The following is a 20,521-nucleotide window of genomic DNA, read 5'->3' on the forward strand; positions in this document are numbered from 1 at the left end:
ATTTAAAATATTTTATTTTAATTATTTAATTATATTATTAATCTATTTAAATTTAAATTAATTGAAAAAATTCTTGACTAAATTTTATTTATAGAATATGTTTGTTAACATCTAAATTCTATTTATTCAAATTTTATTGTAAGTTAAAATATATTTTTTAAAAAGTAATGAATTAAATAAAATAATTTTGTATATAAAAATAAGTAGTTTATATTAAGATTCAAAATTTTTTATGATACATTATATTAATAAATAAAATAATAATTTTAATATTAATTGAATTGAATTATTATTATTAATGAATTCATTTATTTTTTATTTTTTCCATTTTTTATAATTTATTTCTTAGTTTAATTAATTTTATTTGGTAATTAGATAGGATAATTATTAAAAATTAATTATTTTAATATTCAAATTTTAATAAAAAATAAAAATTTTTGAGATAAAATTATTAAAATAATAAATTTAAATATTAATAAAGTTATTAAAATAATAAATTAAATATTAATAAAACTATTAAAATTTTAAAATAATTATCACAATATTAAACTATTAGATTTAATTTGTTAATTTTTTGAGTTTAATTAATTTTATTTGGTAATTAATTAATATTTAAATATATTTAATAATTATAATCTTAAAATTTTAACTATGTTTTTACATTTAAAACTCTGATATTTTCTAACAAATTTATATTAAATTAAATAATAAAATCATTATCCATAATTGCATAAATTTTCATTCATATATATATATATAATAATAATAATAATAATAAATTTAAATATTATTTAAAAATATTAAAATAATTATCACAATATAAAAATATTTGATAATAAGTTCAAATTTAAAAGATAAAAATTATAATATAATTAATTAATATTCAAATATATTTTAATACTTATTATCTTAAAATTTTAACAATTTTGCACATTTAAAACTTTAATGTTTTTAAATAAATTTATATTAAATTAAATAATAAAACCATTATCCATAATTGTATAGATTTTCATTTATATATATATATATATATATACATTCAATAATTAAATAATTGAAATTTTTGAGATAAGATTATTAATTAACAAACTTAAATATTATTTAAAAATATTAAATAATTATCAAAATATTAAAATATTAGATAATAAGTTCAAATTTAAAATATAAAAATTATAAGATATATAATTAACTTTAAATATGAATTATTTTAATATTATCTATATATTTAAAAAATTTTAAAAATACTCTAAAAAAATTATCATATTATTTAATTTTTTTTTCCACTATAGTATATTGAAGCAACAAAATCTTAATAAGACATTAACTTATATATTTACAAAATTTTAATAAATATATTAAAATTTTTCAAATAAATATTTTTCTTAAAAAAATTTGATAAAAGAAATTTAATAGTTTAAATTTAAAAATATTGAAATTTATTAGGATAATAGTAATTTTAAAAAATAATAATAAAATAAATAATTAGTGTCTAATTAAATTATAATTTAAATGCAATATAACTCACCTTTCAGCCTATAAAAAATCATTCTGTAATTATTTTTATATATATTATAATAACTGATCAATTATATTTATAATAAAAATTAATAAATATTTTTTATAAATAAATTAAAATAATATAAATATTAATATTGCTATTACTAATAATTATTGAAAACTTATTATAATAAGTGAAATTAATTTCAAATATTATTAGTTTTAAATTTAAGAAAAGTAATTTTTTTATTATAATAAAAATAATTTATTGAATTTAATATAAATTTTAACATTTAAAAATTTTAATTATAAATTATGTAAAATCTACATTTATTTAAGCATATAATTAAAATTTTAGTAGATAATAATTTTATTATTTAAATTAATTTAAATTTAAAAAAATTTGAAATTTGTATATATTTAAATTTATAAGAGATGACCATTTTGTAATTGAATTTAAATTTATAGTGGATGATAAATTAAGTAAATAATTATTTCATTATTTAAATTAATTTAAAATTAATAAAAATTTAAATTTTGAGTTATATATAAATACTAAAATTTAAAAATGCTTAAATATATATAATTAATATATATCTAACGAATATTAAAAATGCAATGCACGTTGGTTAAGACTAATTAATATAAAATTATTAATAAATATCATAACATTTTTTAAAAAAATTTTTCCATAAATTATATAAATTTAAAAATAAGTGAGACTTTTTTCATTTAATACCTAATTAAATAAATTACAATTTACTTTTTAATATTTAATTAAATCTATATTTTAATATCTGTATTTTTAAATTTAGTCCATTAAATTTTATTTGATTAATAAAATAATTTTTTGATTTTAATTTTATATTTTTAATTAAAATTAATTTTTATATTTTTATAGATTAATTTTTAAATATTATAATTATTAATAATTCGTTATAATTATAAATTAGTTTTTCTATTTATTAAATTTTAATATTTTATATGTAAAAATAATTAAATAAAAGATTTGATATTTTTTTTGTCTTAATTAAATAGAAACATCATTGAAAAAGGAAAATATAGGTGAGAAAAAATTTGAACTTGAATTTAGTTTAATTTTATTAATTTATTTTTAAATATAAAATATGAAATTTAATTGTAAAAAGTATAAATAATTATAATGTTTAGAAATCAATTTATAAAAATACAGATTAATTATAATTAAAGAAATTATTTATTATAAGCTAAAATTTTATAACTAAATTTATAAACATATGAATTTTAACACTAAATTAAATCATCAATAATAATTTTTTTCTATTAAATCACAATCATCAATAATATTTTTTTTCTATTAAATCACAAAAAAATCACAATAAACTAAAATTTTTCAATCCAAAATCACATAAAATATTTTATCATTATATTAAATCATTAATTATAAATTTTTTACTACACTAAAAATTATATTTTTATATATCTAAAAAAAATAAGCATACACATTTTTTTTTAAATTATATATTTAAAAAAAAAAAGAAATTTTAGGATATATCTGATAATAAGATGGAAGATGTCTAAAAATTTATAGGAGTATATTAGAGAAAAAAGAAAAAGAGAAATGTTAAACAGCACAAATGGTGAAGAGTACAACTGCACTGAAGAAGAAAAGGAAGGGGGAAAGAGTAAAATTGAACAAATTCAACCTGTGGAAAGAAAAAAATTTGGCATTTTAAAGCCAAAAGTTCTAACTCTAGCCTAGTTAGAGTAGGTATATGTAGAGAGCTCCGCATGCACCTTTGCATGTAGGCGCCCAGCTGGCGTTTGCATGCGCAAAGCGTTTGGCAAAGTGTCGAACAAACTTGTTCAGAACTATGCTCCCAAAAATCTGGAAATATTTTTTGGGACGTCATGATTTTCATTTTATTTTTTTATCATTTTTTCTTTTGCTAAACTCACCTATGGAAAGCGAAATATTATTTTTATATATATACGTGATGTAAAAAATAATAAGCTCTGTACTCGTTGAAGAGGACAAAGGAGAATAAAATCTAGTTTACTATGCCAGTCAAATTTTGAAAGGGGCATAGTTGAATTATCCCCTTCAAGAAATTGACGTTTGCAGTTCTGATGTCTACCATGAAGTTACGTCCCTATTCCGAATCGCATACCATAAAGGTAAGAACAAATTATCCCATGCGGTAGGTAAAGCTGCATTCCTATTCCGAATCGCATACCATCGAGGTAAGAATAAATTATACCATGCGGAAGGTACTCCACATGCTAGAATTGTCAGGGCGGTTGTCCACCAGGACAGTAATGCTGTTAGCATACGTTATTAGGTATGTCCTGAGAAATACTATGAAAGTTTAGGCAATAACTGATTTCATTGTAGAGATGATTCTATCTTTGAAAATCTTATAATCGCCCATTAAAAAATGGAAAGTTTTGACGAATGGTACTTTGTAGAGTCAGGGGTCTGGAATTGAAATCCTCTTAGAGTATTAGACGGGAATAAGACTCCGCTACTCAGCAAAACTCGCCTTCAGTGCTATCAATAATGTGACTAAGTAAGAAGTCATAATTATAACACTGAAAATTATTGTAAAAATATATACACAAAAGTCTATTATTTATAGTGATTTATAATTAGTTGTTAATTAGTGTCATGGATAGTTTAAAGTCCGATAACCTAATTTTATTAAATGAAGAAAATATTTATTTTTAATTAAATTGGAAAAACAAAATGTGACAGAAAAAATTAATTGCTGCTATAAAAGTGATAAAAAGTATATTTGCAGTATTAAAATTCAATTAAGCAAAGATGATATTAAGTTAATAAAAACAATTTAATAGTCTAAATTTTAAAAATATTATTTTTATAAATTTCAGTCTTATTCAATATTAGTTTATTGAAATTATCAATAATTTGAAAAAAGAATTATTTTTTTATATTATATACATTAATCTTGGGGTTATAATAAAATAACTAATGCACTCCCAGACTTAGCCTGATGGTAAGTGCATCCGGTTAAACCTGATAGATTTCAGGTTCGAATCCCCCATCCCCCATTTCAAAAAAAAAAAATAATAAAATAAAATAACTAATATGATTATATTATTTCGTTCTATAAATGTTAGTTGTTAAAATTAAATAATATCATCTTGTTTAGTGTTGGTAATAAATTTTCGTTATTAATTTATTATGTTTAATTCAATGATTTTAATATTATTTTTAATTAAATGAAAATTAATTTCAATTATATATATGTCTCGTTCCTGTGACGAATATAGAAATTTAAGTTAGAGACTTAATTTTATTTTTTTAGTGATAATTTCAGTTTCACTAAATTTATAAAAAATATTTATTTAATGTATAAAGTTTTTAAATTAAAATTTAAATTAAAATATAAATATAAATATTTAAATATTTAAATTAAAAAATATAAATTAAAATTTAAATATAAAAATTAAAATTAAAAAGAATAAATAGTATAAATATTTAAATATATAGGTACTATATGATATAATTAAAATTACATAAACTAAATAATATAAATTTTCAAAATATATTAATGAATTTATAAAAATCTAAAAATTTATTTTATAAAATACAAAAATATTTTAATTGAATAATTTATATTTAGATATAATTTTAATTAATTTTTAAAATTAAAATTAAAAATAAATAATCTAATTATTAAATATATAGTTGAATTTTCAATCGTAATAAATTTTATTTTACGGTAATAATTATAAATATTTTATAGCAAACATATTATTTAATTTAAAATAAAATTATATATAAAATAATTAAAAATAATATATTTATTATAAAATTTTAATAATTATTAATATAATCCAAAATCTATTTACACTGCATATTTAATAATTAAATTATTATTATTTTTAGAATTAAATATATTATTTAATTATAGTTAAATATAATTTATATTATTTTCATATATAAAATTAATTTATATTTAAAAAAATAAAATATTACTTTCACATTCTATCTAAATTTTATAGTTTGATTTTTAAAAATTGATTAAAATTATATCTAAAAATAAATATTGAGTCAATTAAATTAAAATTTAAACGTTGAATTAAAATATAAAATAATATAAATATTAGGGTTTTTTCAATGATTTTATCATTAATTTATATAAAATAATAATAATAATATATGTAAAATGCAAGCTATATTATGGATTGGCATATAAATTATTAAATTTAATAATTTATAAATTAATTAAAATTATATGAAAATGTAAAAGTTGAGTTAATTAAATCTAAATAAAATAAAAATTAAAATTGACTTTATATAACATTTTGTTAAAATTTACTAAATAATTTGAAAGGTATATTTAAAAGTTATTCACATTAATTTTTGCTATACATTTATTCGGAAGTTCTGTTTTGGTCTGTTGTCGACTTTACTATCGACGTGAGAACCTGATATCACCAAATAAATTTTAACTGAACTAAATAATAAATTTCTCTTTTTTATTAATAGCAAGACAGGGAACAGAGTAGGTTGCAAGAGAAACAGAGTCGAGCAGAGTACTTGGAACATTTCGATAATCACTAGCTTTTCTCTCGGTAATGAGTCTGCTTAGTTTCGAGAATGGCTCAGCCAGCTACTTGTGTAACCAACTCACCGATTGCAACTTCTAACAATTAGATAGCAAGAAACAGAGCATTTGAATTATCATTAGATTTTCTCTTAGCAGTCAATTAATCTGGTTCCCAGCATGTTTTGGTTAGCTAATTCTGCAATTAAGGCTGAAAGATAATGGTAATGGTGATTTATAACAAGGGTATTTTTACAAGTTACTGTATCTTTCCTAATAACTTGGTCTCTTTTCTTCACTTCAATCTTGTATTGAGCTCCACTACACTCATCCATCTCTTTATAAAACACAATAGTATCGCGGGGCTTCAAATCTTTACTGCGAACAAACTTAAACCAGTTCCCAAAAACAACTGGTTTCGAAAAGCCGATGGCCGGAATCCTGCAACGGAATGACCAGACATTTCCAGAATCATCTTTAACATGTAAAATGATTTCTATGAAGAATAGATTTGTTGATTCATGAACGATAGTTTATAAGAGTTATATAACTAAGAGTCCTACAATAGAATGACTAAAAATAGGTATTATACAAATGGTAAAATATAGATAAGACAGCTAATACAGTTACAGTTTAGTCTTATCCTCAATATGCCCCCGCAAGATGGAGAATCCATTTGAGACTCCAATCTTGGATCCTCAATATGACAAGCTTTTTTTCAATTCATGTATAATAAAAAAAATATTTATTAAATCATGCAGAATCCGAAAATATTTTCGGATTCTGTGTGTCAAAGGAGCATGTTCGGCAGTCATAGTGCCGAACACACTTGTTCGACACTATGGGTGCCGAACAATAAAAAAAATCATGTTGTTCGACATTAATAGTGTCGAACAACATGCACAAGCCATGCAAAATTATAAAGTGCCGTCCACCACTCCAGCTGCAAGCCGTGGACAAGCCGTCCAGCACTCACAATACTGGACAAAGGGCATGTTCGGCACTGTCAGTGCCGAACATGACCTTTACTGCTCAATATTTTTATATAAAAATAATATTTTATTAATTTTTTAATTTTTTTTAAATTTAAAAATTAATTAATAAATTTTTTAAAATTATAAAAATTAAATTAAAAAAATTTTAAATATATTTTTTAATCTGCTTAAATTTTCAATACACATAATAATAAAAATTATAAATTGCCATATAAAAATAAAATTATAAATTATATATTATATATTTTTAAATTGATATATAAAAATAAAATTATAAATTATAATTTTGCATGTATTTATAATTTTTATTATTATATATATTGAAAATTTAAGTATAATACTTTTTATTCTAAAATTTAATTGTTTAAAAACTAAATTTTAATAAATAAAAATGAAAGGCATTTCAAATTAAAAATATTTTTAAAATATGTTTTATTTAATTTTTATAATTTTAAAAAACTTAATTGTTTAAAGACTAAATTTTAATAAATAAAAATGAAAAACATTTCAGATTAAAAAATATTTTTAATTTCTTTAATTTAATTTTTATAATTTTAAAAAAATTATTAATTAATTTTTAAATTTAAGAAAAATTAAAAAATTAATAAAATATTATTTTTATATGAAAATGTTGAGCAGTAAAGGTCATGTTCGGCACTGACAGTGCCGAACATGCCCTTTGTCCAGTATTGTGAGTGCTGGACGGCTTGTCCACGGCTTGCAGCTGGAGCGGTGGACGGCACTTTATAATTTTGCATGGCTTGTGCATGTTGTTCGACACTATTAGTGTCGAACAATATGATTTTTTTGGTTCTTCGCACCCATAGTGTCGAACAAGTGTGTTCGGCACTATGACTGCCGAACATGCTTCTTTGACACACAGAATCTGAAAATATTTTCGGATTCTGCATGATTTAATAAATATTTTTTTATTATACATGAATTGAAAAAAAGCTCCAATATGCCCCCGCAAGATGGAGGATCCATTTGAGACTCCAATCTTGGATCGAAACTTAACAAATGCAGGTCTGCCAAGAGGTTTAGTCAACATGTCTGGCAATCTGATCTTTGTTACTGATGTGTAACACACGTAGCTGACCAGCGGCTTGTCGCTCTCGTACAAAATGGTAATCTAAAGCCAAGTGCTTTATTTTTGTATGATAGAGTGGATTCGAGCAGAAATATGTAGCACCTATATTATCACAATATAGTGTTGGCACAGAAGAAATAGGCATACCAAGATCAGATAACAAATTTTGCACCCAAATTACTTCAGCTGCTGCATTTGCTAAAGCTTTATATTCTACTTCTGTCGACGATCGTGACACTGTTTTCTGTCGAGCAGACTTCCAAGAAATAATGTTCGAACCAAGATACAATACATAAGCTGTTGTGGATCATCCCTTATCCAAAACTCCTCCCCAATCAGAATCAGAGAAAGCAGACAAAACATGCTTGGATTGCCGATTAAGATAAAGACCATAATGAATGGTACCTTTTAGATATCGCAATACTCGCTTCAATGCTTGAAGATGCAGCTGAGTTGGAGCATGCATGAATTGAGATAATCGGTTTACTACAAAAGAAACATCTGGTCTAGTAATGGCCAAGTATTGTAGAGAACCTACAAGTTGACGGTAGGAAGTAGCATCAACAGAAGAAGACCCATCATCTAAAATTAATTTCTCACTAGTAGACATAGGTGTATGAACTTCTTTAGCTCCTGTCATATTAAATTTGACTAATAAATAAGAGATATGACGATGCTGAGATAAAAAGAGACCATGTGGTGTGGAAATAACTTCAACACCCAAAAAATGATGAAGCTGCCCCAAGTCTGTGATTGAAAACCGAATGGACAACCGCTGCACACAATGATTCAAAAATTCTGTATGGTTGCCCGTCAAGACAATGTCATCAACATAAATAAGAAAGTAAGCAATAATTCCCTTGGAATTGTAAACAAATAAGGATGCATCTGCCATTGATTTTCGAAAACCAAGAGAAAGTAAAAAGGAGGAGAGCTCATTATACCATGCCCGTGGCGCTTGTTTGAGTCCATAGAGTGACTTCTTCAACTTGCAAACATAATCTGGAAATTCTTTATGAACATATCCTGGTGATTGAACCATATAGACATCTTCATAAAGTGTGCCATGTAAAAAGGCATTGTTGACATCCAACTGCCTTAGAGACCAACCATGAGTAATTGCAATGCTCAAAACAACCCGAATTGTTACAGGTTTAGTCACTGGACTGAAAGTTTCAAAATAGTCTCTTCCTGGTTCCTGCAAAAAACCCTTCGCAACCAATCGGGCCTTATACTTATCGATAGATCCATCTGGCTTTCTCTTGACTCGAAAAACCCATTTACATGCAATGGGCATGTGGGTAGATTTAGGAACCAGTTCCCAAGTACCATTACGAAGCAAAGCACTGCATTCTAAGTCCATTGCTTGTCTCCACTTCTGATCTTTCAAAGCTTGCTTAACTGTATGTGGTTCAATTGCTTCTTGCAGTGGATATTTAGTAACAATATTAACGAAAGCATCATTGTAATACCTGGTATTCAGCTTGCGAACCCGTTGTGTTCTTTGTGCAGCAGCTGGTTAAGAATCAGAAACAATTAGAGCAGTATCTGGGACAATATCAGCTGAAGTAGATACAACAGCCCGTTCTGCTGGTATAGTGTCTGTTGGTGTGCCAACTTGCTCATGCATAGATTGGTGAGCAGATTCAGATTGAGAAAAAATAGGAGCAGCCGGAATGAAATCAGGAGACAAAAGAGCAGTTGACGGAGCTGGAACCATAGAGGACGAACCCGTTTGTAAAATTGAACCAGTCTGTGGATAAGTGGTTGTCGAATCAGGAGGTAATAATGTTTCTTGGCGCACCGTACCTGCACAAGGGAGATTTCGAAACAAAGAAGAATATTAATGATAGTTATTACAATCTTTGACCGGAAAACTATGAGATACGAATTTAACATGACGGGAAATATATAGACGATTAGAGACTAAATTAAGAGACTTATAAGCTGATTGGGTAGGAGAATATCCTAAAAATAAACATGGAACAGATCGAGACTGAAGTTTTGAAGAATTGTAGGGACGGAGCCATGGGAAACATAAACATCCAAAAGGCTGAAGTCGCTGAATATTATGAGACTTGCCAAAAAGTTTCGAATATGGTGTTTGAAAAGCGAGAACTGATGAGGGAAGCCTATTGATAAGATAAACAGCCACCTGAAATGCATAAGACCAAAAAGTAAGAGGCAAAGAAGCATAATTTAACAGAGATAAAGCAATTAACAGAGATAAAGCAGTTTCGACAATATATCGATGACGTCTTTCAGCGGTACCATTATGTTCGGGAGTGTGAGGTGGTGTTGTATAATGGGAAATTCCAGAATTAAGAAAATGAGATTTTAGCTTTTGATATTCACCACCATTATCCGAAAACACAGAAATTATTTTTGTTCGAAAATAATTCTCAACTAACTTTTGGAATCCTATAAACAAATCATGTGTTTCTGATTTTTTCTTCATGGGATAAATCCATATATATTTGGTAAAGTGATCTATGAAAGTGACATAATAAGAAAAACCATCAACAGATGTAGTTGTTGGCCCCCAAACATCAGTATAGATAAGTTGCAACGGCTGAGTACTACAAAATGAATTTTCATAAAAAGGCAATTTGTGACTTTTACTTATAGAACAAGCATTACATTGAAGCGATGAAACAAACTTTAACAATGACTCAAAACCATAACTTTTAAGAGCTAAAGACAAAACTTTATTCGATGGATGACCAAGCTTGTGATGCCAAGCAGAAATCATCGACAAAGATGTTGTAGCATTCAACTGAGGTACGGACAGCAAAGAGGAAGGAGAAACAGACGGCTTTGGAAATTGAGCATAATAAATATCATCAATGTTCTTGCCTCGTAGTAGGAACGCCCCCATGCGCAGATCCTTCACAACAAAATAAAAAGGGAAAAATTCCACGGAAACATTATTAGCTCGACATAATTTTGCAATAGATATCAGATTCTTACATAAATGAGGCACACACAACACATGAGGGAGATGTAAAGATTTGGATGGTGTAGAAATATTAGCAAAACCAGTATGAGAAATAGACAAGTTTTTACCATCACCCAAGAAAACCTCATCTGGACCACCATAATCGGAATATCCCTGCAGCATATTAGGATTAGAAACAACATGATGGGAGGCTCCACTGTCAAATAACCAAGGCTGAGAAGTCGAAGCAGACATCGCAGAAGTAGCATTTACTGCTGGTGTAGAAGCAGTAGCTGTAGATGTTTCAGTTCGAATAGACATGTTATTGTCTTTCAGAAATTTTGCAAGTTTGCGACACTCAGCTGTAGTATGTCCAGTAAACTCACAAAATTGACAAACTACATCAGGCCGATAATTGTTTCGACCACTACGTCCACCTCGTCCACCTCGTCCACGACGAGAAGTGGAAGTCTGATTGTAGCGATTGGACTGATTATAGCCACTGTTTTGAACCTTACTATCAGACCTCTGTGTATAATTCACAGTAGCAATCGCAGGAATAGCTGCCCGTTCTTTTTCTTTGAATTCTCTCTCAAAATCAGTCAGCTTTTCAAATAAATCATTAAAAGAAATCGCAGATTCTAGTACCTTTATAGCAGCAACAATAGGTTTATATTCATCACCTAACTGGGCAATAATATGGACAATTAAATCTTCATCACAAATTGGATTTTGTGTAAGAGCCAACTCATCAGCAATAGCTCGCATCTCATTGAGATAAGTCGCAACAGCCTTGTTGCCTTTAGAGTTTTTCGCCAATCTCGTTTTAAGAGAAAGAATTCTGGATCGTGATGCATTAGCATAACTTTGATTCAAGCGATCCCATGCTTCTTTCGCTGAACCAACAGACGAGATTAATGGTTGAATAGCTTCTAAACAACTACCTAAAAGGGCACTAACAAGCATATGGTCTTGTCGAAACCAAGTTGCATAGGCCGGATTTGGAGTTTTCTCTTTGTCATTGAGAAATCGCGATGGTGCCGGTTGCGAACCATCAAGGAATCCCATCAAATCAAGTCCAAGCAGAGTGGATTGAACCTGCTTCCTCCAAACAGGGAAATTATCTTGCGTCAATCGAATAGGAAAATGCGTAGGTGCATTGATCTGGACTACTGCAGTCGAAGCAGAAGCAGCCATATCAAAAGAACGAAGATAGGAAGAATAAATCAATTTAAAATTCGTGAGAGTGTTTTTATGGCTCTGATACCATATGAAGAATAGATTTGTTGATTCATGAACGATCAATTTACAAGAGTTATATAACTAAGAGTCCTACAATAGAATGACTAAAGATAAGTATTAGCAGAATACAAATGGTAAAATATAGATAAGACAGCTAATACAGTTACAGTTTAGTCTTATCCTCAATAATTTCACGGCCCTTTTGGGCTGATGGGAAAGCTTTTACACTATTTTCTGGTATAGATAGCCTTCTCAAAATATCACTACTTGTAAGTATTTTTGAGAAGATTGCCATGGCTAGGTGGAGTGGTTGGAGAAATTTCTCTTTGCTTGAAGCATTTATACTGAGCTCTGCAGTGGACCATCTCTTGCTTTTTCTTTCTGTAGCTGAATAGATTTTTCTTTTGTTTTCTTTTGGGTAATAAAGAAAGAAAGAGAGTGATAGATAAGTGGTGGATTTTCAGAGGTCCACATGCTAGCTCGATCCCTATCTTTTTGTCGTTATCATTTGTGTTCTTCGTTGAAAATTGCAAAAATTTTCTTTGTTTATCAAAGCTTTTCTAGGTAGATTCTTGCAACAAAACTGGATGTATTGCTTTTCTTTGGTAGAAGCTTGGAAATGATTGGTGGTTTCTTCACCAATGGTTGCTTTCTTTTGGGTTCTCCCTTTGTTTTGCAACGATTTTTTTATTATAATCACGATTATTTTTAAATTTATTAAACTAAAATTAAATTTTATTCATATGGAATCAATCAATTAAAAAATAAATAAATTCCTAAACTTTATTTTTAGTGCCAAATAATACAAAAATAGATGACAATGGTATATGCATATTAAATTAAGATTTGTTAGCACAGACTCTTGAATTAACAGGCAAGTAGTGGGCCATTGCAAAGATTGTTGACATTTTCACTTCACAACCAGTACGGACAAATTTAGTCCTTTTCATTTTCTTCTAAAGACCCAAAAAGAAAGGGACGAGGTTCAATGTCTGGATTTGCTTGCTTCTAGATATTAAGATTCCCATGTGAAATTACCTCTTTCAGATCAGTTGCAAAAACATAAAAGCAGTGATTGAATTTAAAAGTATTTTATATTTAAAATTCGAATTTGAGACTTTTAATTAAAAAAAAAAAATTCGTGTTGTTACCTCTTATGAAGAAGAAATGATTGAATTTAAAAGCAGTTTTTACAATTCTCTTCTATGATTATATTTAATATTTTTGTAAACTAAATAAATTAGAGACGTGGTCAATCAATATATATATATCTATAAGACTTGTAAGAATCAGAAGCAAGTGATTGTTAGTGACAGGTGGGTCCTCTGGTGATATCATTTGAAGCTTTATGCTGCTCTCATGTCTTCTTGTAACTTTGACATAATATAATATGCATGGATGTATCAATTGGAAGCATACAACATACTTCTTTTTATTAAGAAACATTAACAAGAAGCTAAATTAAGATTAGCCCTTCTCTTTAAATGCAAATGGGTATGCAGATCACTGCAATAACTTTAATTTCATCCATATCAATTATGTAATGGAAATAATTTCAACGATAGTACTAAAACTGATAAAGATTATCAGCTAATTGTTCCGGCAAGAGTTCTGAAGCAATTTCTGAGGGAGAAAGGATCTGAAAAGAAGTTTCAAGCATTTGATAAAAATGGTGTTCAGTGGGATTTAGTCCTAGCAATTCTCATTTGTGGTGAAGCATGATCTCTTGGATGAACGATGTACACTATGGAGTGGTGTTTTATGTAAATAACGATGAGCCTAATAAGATGCAGGTTAGAGGTTTGAGAAGGAGATGTGTAAGCACAAAATCTAATGATCATTATCAAATTCAGACAAATTAAGAAGATGTGTAATTATCCACGAGTTGAGGGTCATAATTAATTTTTTATTCACCAACCAAATGCTCTTCAATAAAATTAGTGGGTTTAACAGCCATGCATTAATCTATTATTGGTTCGGAATTTTCTTCTGAGATCAATAATTTTTAAATCTATCAGATACATATCTTGGCTGAACTGCTGAAGCTTAGTAGCAAGTGGCTCATGGGCCCGCTGAGTTCAAGAAAAATTCTATCGTTTCTAGTACGTTGGGTTACCTTTTTCTGATACGACATAGTCACAATCATGAGCCGACCCATATTTGAACATTATAACTTTTCTGATTGAGAAAGGTCATCATTATGCATCTTCAACTATAGAAATTCTATAAATACCCATATATCTTGTTTTCTTCATCTACCACACTCTCTGCTAGTTAAGCTCAAAATAGACAGAGAGCTATGGCTCACAAGAAGGAGATAATAGGAGACATTCCAAACGGAACAAAAGTCTTCAGCAAGAAACTTGGAAAAACTGATAGAGAAGCTCAGCTAATCATTCCAACCAAAGTCTTGAAGCAATTTCCGATTCAGAATGGATATTACGAGAGGGACTTTACTGCATGCGATGCACAAGATCGTCAATGGGAATTCATACTGGCCATTCGTCAAACTGGTGAGCATGAGAAACCATTTCTTCGGCCACCGAAATGGCACGAATTTGTGATGGCTCACGGTCTCTCAAGGGATGATGCAGATTATGGAGTTGTCTTTTATAGTGATAACAATGGTCCACTGCAAGTTAGAGGCCTGAGAAAGAATCAGAACTCCTTATTTGGTCAGCCACTTTGGGAACAAGTGTAAGAAGTTTACCTTGGAAATGACATGTTTGATCATCACCTTCCTTGCTTAGTGTCATTTTAATTAGCTTAAGATGTCTTTAACTAAGTTGTGCTTTACGTCAATTATATCCGCTGGGTGAGATTTTTATGTACTTTATTACTGAGAAATTTCACATTTGTAATAAATCATGTGTTTGTTGCTTTAATATTATTATTATTATTATTTTGTATTTTCAGATTAAATTTTATTCATATAGAATTGACCATTAAAAAAATAAATAAAATTCTCAAACCTCCATAAAAAATGAAAAAAGTGTTTAATTAAAAAATTATTATTTATTATGTCATAAATATAACAATTATATATTGACTATTGTTTATAATGTAATTTACATTGTAATTTCTGAGTAGGTTTCGTCTTTATTAAATTGTGTAGATATACCCTTTAACTAAAATATCTATTTTCTGTGGTTGACAATTGTTTTTTTAATTTAACCTGAGAATTTCGTCTAAATAATTTAATCACAAATCTAAAATATCAAAAACTTTGATGATTAGAAAAATTAAAAATAAAAAATAGAGTCTGTTGAGTTTATATAATTAATCTAAATTTAATAAAAATTATAAAATTAAATTTTTTAAATTTATTTTTTTTTCTCTTGTACACTAGTGAAATGTTATATAGTGAAAGTAAAAAAATTAAAATTTATTTTTATGTTACGTTTACTTTTAAACTATTACTTAAAATTAAATAAGACCATTATTTATTGAAAACAAATTTAAACTTAAAAATAAAATTTGATATTTTGAACTCCTTTATATAATTAAAAAAAATACATAAAAAAAAAACTGTTGTGATTTTATGCTATTTTTAAATTAAAGTCTAAATTTAAATTCGTGGTAGAACAGTTTTTGTAATTATATATATAACCTTACCAAATGAAATCTGTCGACTCTTAAATTATTATCAAACTATTATATATATAACATATTTTTTTTGAAAATCGACTATTCGAATAAGTTGGTTATTTTTTGCATCATGCATTGTGATACGTAGAGAATAAAAAAAACTTTCATTTTCTTTGTTTAAAAGGCTCATGCAAGTATTTTTATTTTAGGTGTTTCAATGGCGGAGTGTAGAACACCGACTGAAATAGTGAGGACATTGGTGAATATTCGGTCAATTCGATTTAAAATTAAACTGAATCGAATAAATAAAAAATTAAAATTTTAGTATTTATGAAAATCAAACCGAATTAATTTTAATTAAAAATTGAACCGAATCAAATCAGTGTGATTCGATTTGATTTCATTAGTTTGAACTTTTAATAATTTTTTTATTTTTTATATTTTATTTTTAATATTTTAAAATTTAATTAAAATTTTTTAATTTTGATATGATCTAATTTCTCTATATTACTAAAAATAATATATTATTATCGTTTGATTTGATTTTTTTGATTTTTTTCTCATTAAAACCGAATTAGACTGAAATAATCGAAATTTTTAAAATTAAAAATCGAATCGAACCGAAGTGAATAAAAAATTAATTCAGTTCGATTAGTTTTTACGATTTGAATTAAATACTGCTCACGAAATAATGAATAACGATGTGGGTCCATTTTATTATCAAACTAAATATTTTAAATAAAATTTATTTTTCATGTCAGCATTCACTAATACTATTTATTCAAAATCATCATCTGACTAACCATACATAAATAAAAGGTATTACTTTATCGCAAACCAAGTCTTAGATCTTAATTTGATAATACGCATAATCACAAAATATTTTTTATTTTTTTTCCTCATAGTTAAAGAATAAATTTGACCAATTTGCTGCTTTCTTTCTTCATGTGCTACACTATGCGTAACATTTGCCCAAAAAGATTGGACAAATTAGGGGAGAATATTCCAAATCATAAGCTAGTCCGATTTTGTCAACTTGATAAATGCAAATTATTGATAATAAATTAAGATTTAAATCACTCTTTTTTTCTTGAGTTGGAACGGAGGATCGAGGGAGTTTAACTCAATTTTGATGCAATTATTATTAAGTTAAATTCATAAATGCTATAGCACCCTATTTTAATTATATTTATTTATAGGGTGTGTTATCTGAGACATATTAATATCTTTTCGTACCACAAGTTAAATTATTCTTAAGGTGTATTTAGAGGAGTGACTAGTCAGCCACCAACAGGAGTAGAGTCCAGCTATTTACTGGAGGCCACCTTCTTTTATCTTTAATTATAAGAGTGTTTATATTTAACTAAATACTAATTTTATTGAATCTTTTAAATAATTTTAATAATAAATAAATTGCATTAACTTATAATCTTTAATTATATAATTCAATCACATATTAATTACATAATATATAATCAACACAAATTTTATTTATATTTATAATATGATTAATTTAAAAAATAATATTGATAAATATGCAAGAGATATTATTTAAAAATTTAAAGATATTAATAAACAATATCAATAAAAAATGGTTAAAAGTAAATTATTTATGTTAATAGCATCCAAATGCCATTAATAAAATGTTAAATGTATTATAATAAATAAATTAAATTCATATATTTTGAAAAATAAATAAAATATTTTAAAATTTAATTTTATTAGATTATTTTTTATATATTTTAACTATATTTCAATATATTGTGTTGAAGTTTTAAATAAATGACTATTTAATTCTTAATTATTTGGGCCTGTCTTAAGAGAAAATAAAAATCCAGGACCGGCCCAACTCCTGAGGGACAGCTAGGGTTTTGTTTGTTGCCTCGTTGCTTTATAGTCTCTGATAATAGAAACCCTATCTAGGCTTTTGCAGCGAGAAGGGTTCTTCCTGCCGGGTGCTGCATTTCCACGGCTCTGCAAGGTTTCCATCTTTTTCTTTTCCTCCTCTTTGCTTCACTCAGTTTCATTAGCATTCCGTTGTTTGTTTACCTAGAAATTGGTATTATGTAAGGGAAGAAAATGGAAGATTTGCTTAGGATCTAGTATTAGCTGGTACGAAGCCACTGAATTTAAATTTGACTTTTTTTAGATATCTAGGTTTTAATCTTGCCAATTTTAGCTCTATTTGTTGGGTAATCACTTTCCCGTACTAGATGTTTAACAGGGATTCGTGGTATGTTTTATTTAGCGAATCAGCAACTACGATCTATTGTTTGAATTTTCTCGTTTAAAAGTATATCAATTGCATTTTTTGTTTCTGAAGTAAGAAATTTAAATTATATTAGTTAATTAGCGGAAATTGCATAACATTTGATGCGTTCATTATTCATGGGTTTTTACTTCTTCTCTTAATTGCATTTCAGATGATGGTCGATGATCCTAATGCACTTGTTGTTGCATTACTATAAATTCAAAAAAAAAAAATCTTTCAATTTTTATCTTTCCTATAAAAATGGTTGTTTGGTAGCTTGCTGGTTACAACCGAGAAGAAGATGGTTAAATGAAAATGTTCCTGAGGATCAAAATGAACTTGTGATGCACTTTTAATGTGTAGGGCATTCCTTTAATGTCCTACACTTTTTTCCACTTTAATTTTTTGCTGTTAAATCTATGACCTGTTCTGTTACATGCCATGCCTTGGCATTTCTGGAGACAAGATTTTTGCATTTACTCTCTTCCTGATTTTTTAGGTAAGACATGGTGAAACATAACAATGTTGTGCCTAATGGGCACTTTAAAAAGCACTGGCAAAACTATGTGAAGACATGGTTTAACCAACCTGCTCGCAAAACAAGAAGACGCATTGGTGAGAAACTTTTTCATTGCGCTCATTTTTGGAACAAATCTAATTTCAGCCAAAGTTCTTACTTTAGGGTATTGGCCAACTCATTTATGCCTGTTATGTGTAACTTTTATCAGCTCGTCAAAAGAAAGCTGTGAAGATCTTTCCAAGGCCCACAGCAGGACCTCTTCGTCCTATTGTTCATGGACAAACATTGAAGTATAACATGAAATTGAGGGCTGGGAGAGGATTTTCTCTTGAAGAACTCAAGGTTTGTTGATTTTCTTTATCGATATACATGATTCTTATCATATGTAATCTATTTTTATTCTAATATGTCTTCTGTAGTTCACATGCTGTTATTTCATAAGTGTTCTTATGTTTTCGTATGTGCTTTTGAAACCATTGTTGACCTACTTGTAGGGTCTTACCCTCCATATTTGAGCTATGCATTTTAATGTTTCTTGGACATTATTTTAGCATTTCAACTCAACTGGCATTCATGATATGGCAAATATAAATGTGTTTCCTCTAGGCAGAACTATCTACATGGCTATCACAATGCGAATACAGTTTATGAATGCATATTCTCATTGGCATTGTACAGTTATTAATTCTATAGCATATACATATTATTATGTTCTTATTAAATTGTTATAATTGACCTAGCCCTATTATATTTGTTCATATGCTGTACATTTTTACCAAGTATTGTTACTTGTTTCCAGGCTGCAGGTATTCCAAAGAAACTTGCTCCTACAATTGGAATAGCTGTTGATCATCGCAGAAGGAACCGTTCTTTGGAGAGCCTACAGGCCAACGTTCAGAGGCTGAAAACCTACAAGGCTAAGTTGGTTGTCTTCCCAAGACGTGCTCGCAAATTCAAGGTAATTGTGATTTGCATAGATAGTCATTCATCACATATAGTTACTCCATTTACATTATTAAAATTTCCCTTCACACTTGGTGCAGGCTGGTGATTCGGCGCCCGAGGAGCTGGGAACAGCAACTCAAGTACAAGGGGAATTCATGCCAATTGTACGTGAAAAGCCATCTGTGGAGCTTGTTAAGGTCACTGATGAGATGAAGTCATTCAAGGCATATGACAAGCTGCGCATTGAACGAATGAACAAGCGGCATGCTGGTGCCAGGATGAAGAAGGCTGCAGAGGCTGAGAAAGAAGAAAAGAAGTAGGAAATGTAACCTTTGTCAATTAGCATTCAGAGTTGATGTTGGTCTACTTTTTTCAATATCTGCATGATTCTGTTTATTGGAAATTTTCTCAAATACATTAGTCATTTTTAGCCTTCGGAATGTTAAGTTTCTATGGTATACAGCATGGTAAAACTTGTATTCATTTTAGTTTTTGGATCACTGTGTTGAATTCAGTCGATTTTGACATAGTTTAATCTATATGATAATCATTTTAAAAATTATTATATAAAAAATTACAGGGTGCAATTGTGGCCTTTTTTTTATAAAAGAAAGTAATAAGCAATTACGAAAAGGATATGGTGATTTGTCTTGGTTTGAAACCTCAAAAGCTTAGAGCTGAGGATGCCTATTTCTTCCAACCATATGTTTTTTCTATTACAATGACGTTTTAATAAAAATAAAAATAAAGATATTTTAATAGATTTTTAAATATATATAATTTAATTTATTATTATTAATAATATTTAAAAATTAAATCATAAATTTTCTAAAAAAAAGTTTTTATGGATGATAATAATTTTGTTTATTTTATTTTTTAATAAGTTAATTTAATAAAAACTT

The 20,521-nt window shown here is 27.4% G+C and overlaps 1 protein-coding gene and 1 non-coding gene across 2 annotated transcripts; one reads left to right on the plus strand and one right to left on the minus strand.

Annotated features, from left to right (window-relative positions):
- Positions 1–11,669: 11,669 nt before the first annotated feature.
- On the minus strand, positions 11,670–11,802 carry LOC122724959. The gene has a single exon (XR_006352409.1). It is a non-coding gene; the product is annotated as a small nucleolar RNA Z247 (small nucleolar RNA).
- A 6,032-nt stretch (positions 11,803–17,834) lies between these two features.
- Positions 17,835–20,118, plus strand: LOC110625240 (60S ribosomal protein L13-1). The gene is made up of 5 exons (XM_021770844.2): positions 17,835–17,884; positions 18,654–18,769; positions 18,883–19,016; positions 19,474–19,632; positions 19,718–20,118. The coding sequence occupies exons 2-5, from the start codon at positions 18,661–18,663 to the stop codon at positions 19,937–19,939; spliced, it is 624 nt and encodes a 207-aa protein (XP_021626536.1). The 5' UTR covers positions 17,835–17,884; positions 18,654–18,660; the 3' UTR covers positions 19,940–20,118.
- Positions 20,119–20,521: the final 403 nt, after the last annotated feature.

Source organism: Manihot esculenta, chromosome 10 (genome assembly GCF_001659605.2).
Source record: "Manihot esculenta cultivar AM560-2 chromosome 10, M.esculenta_v8, whole genome shotgun sequence".
NCBI classification, from domain to species: Eukaryota; Viridiplantae; Streptophyta; class Magnoliopsida; order Malpighiales; family Euphorbiaceae; genus Manihot; species Manihot esculenta.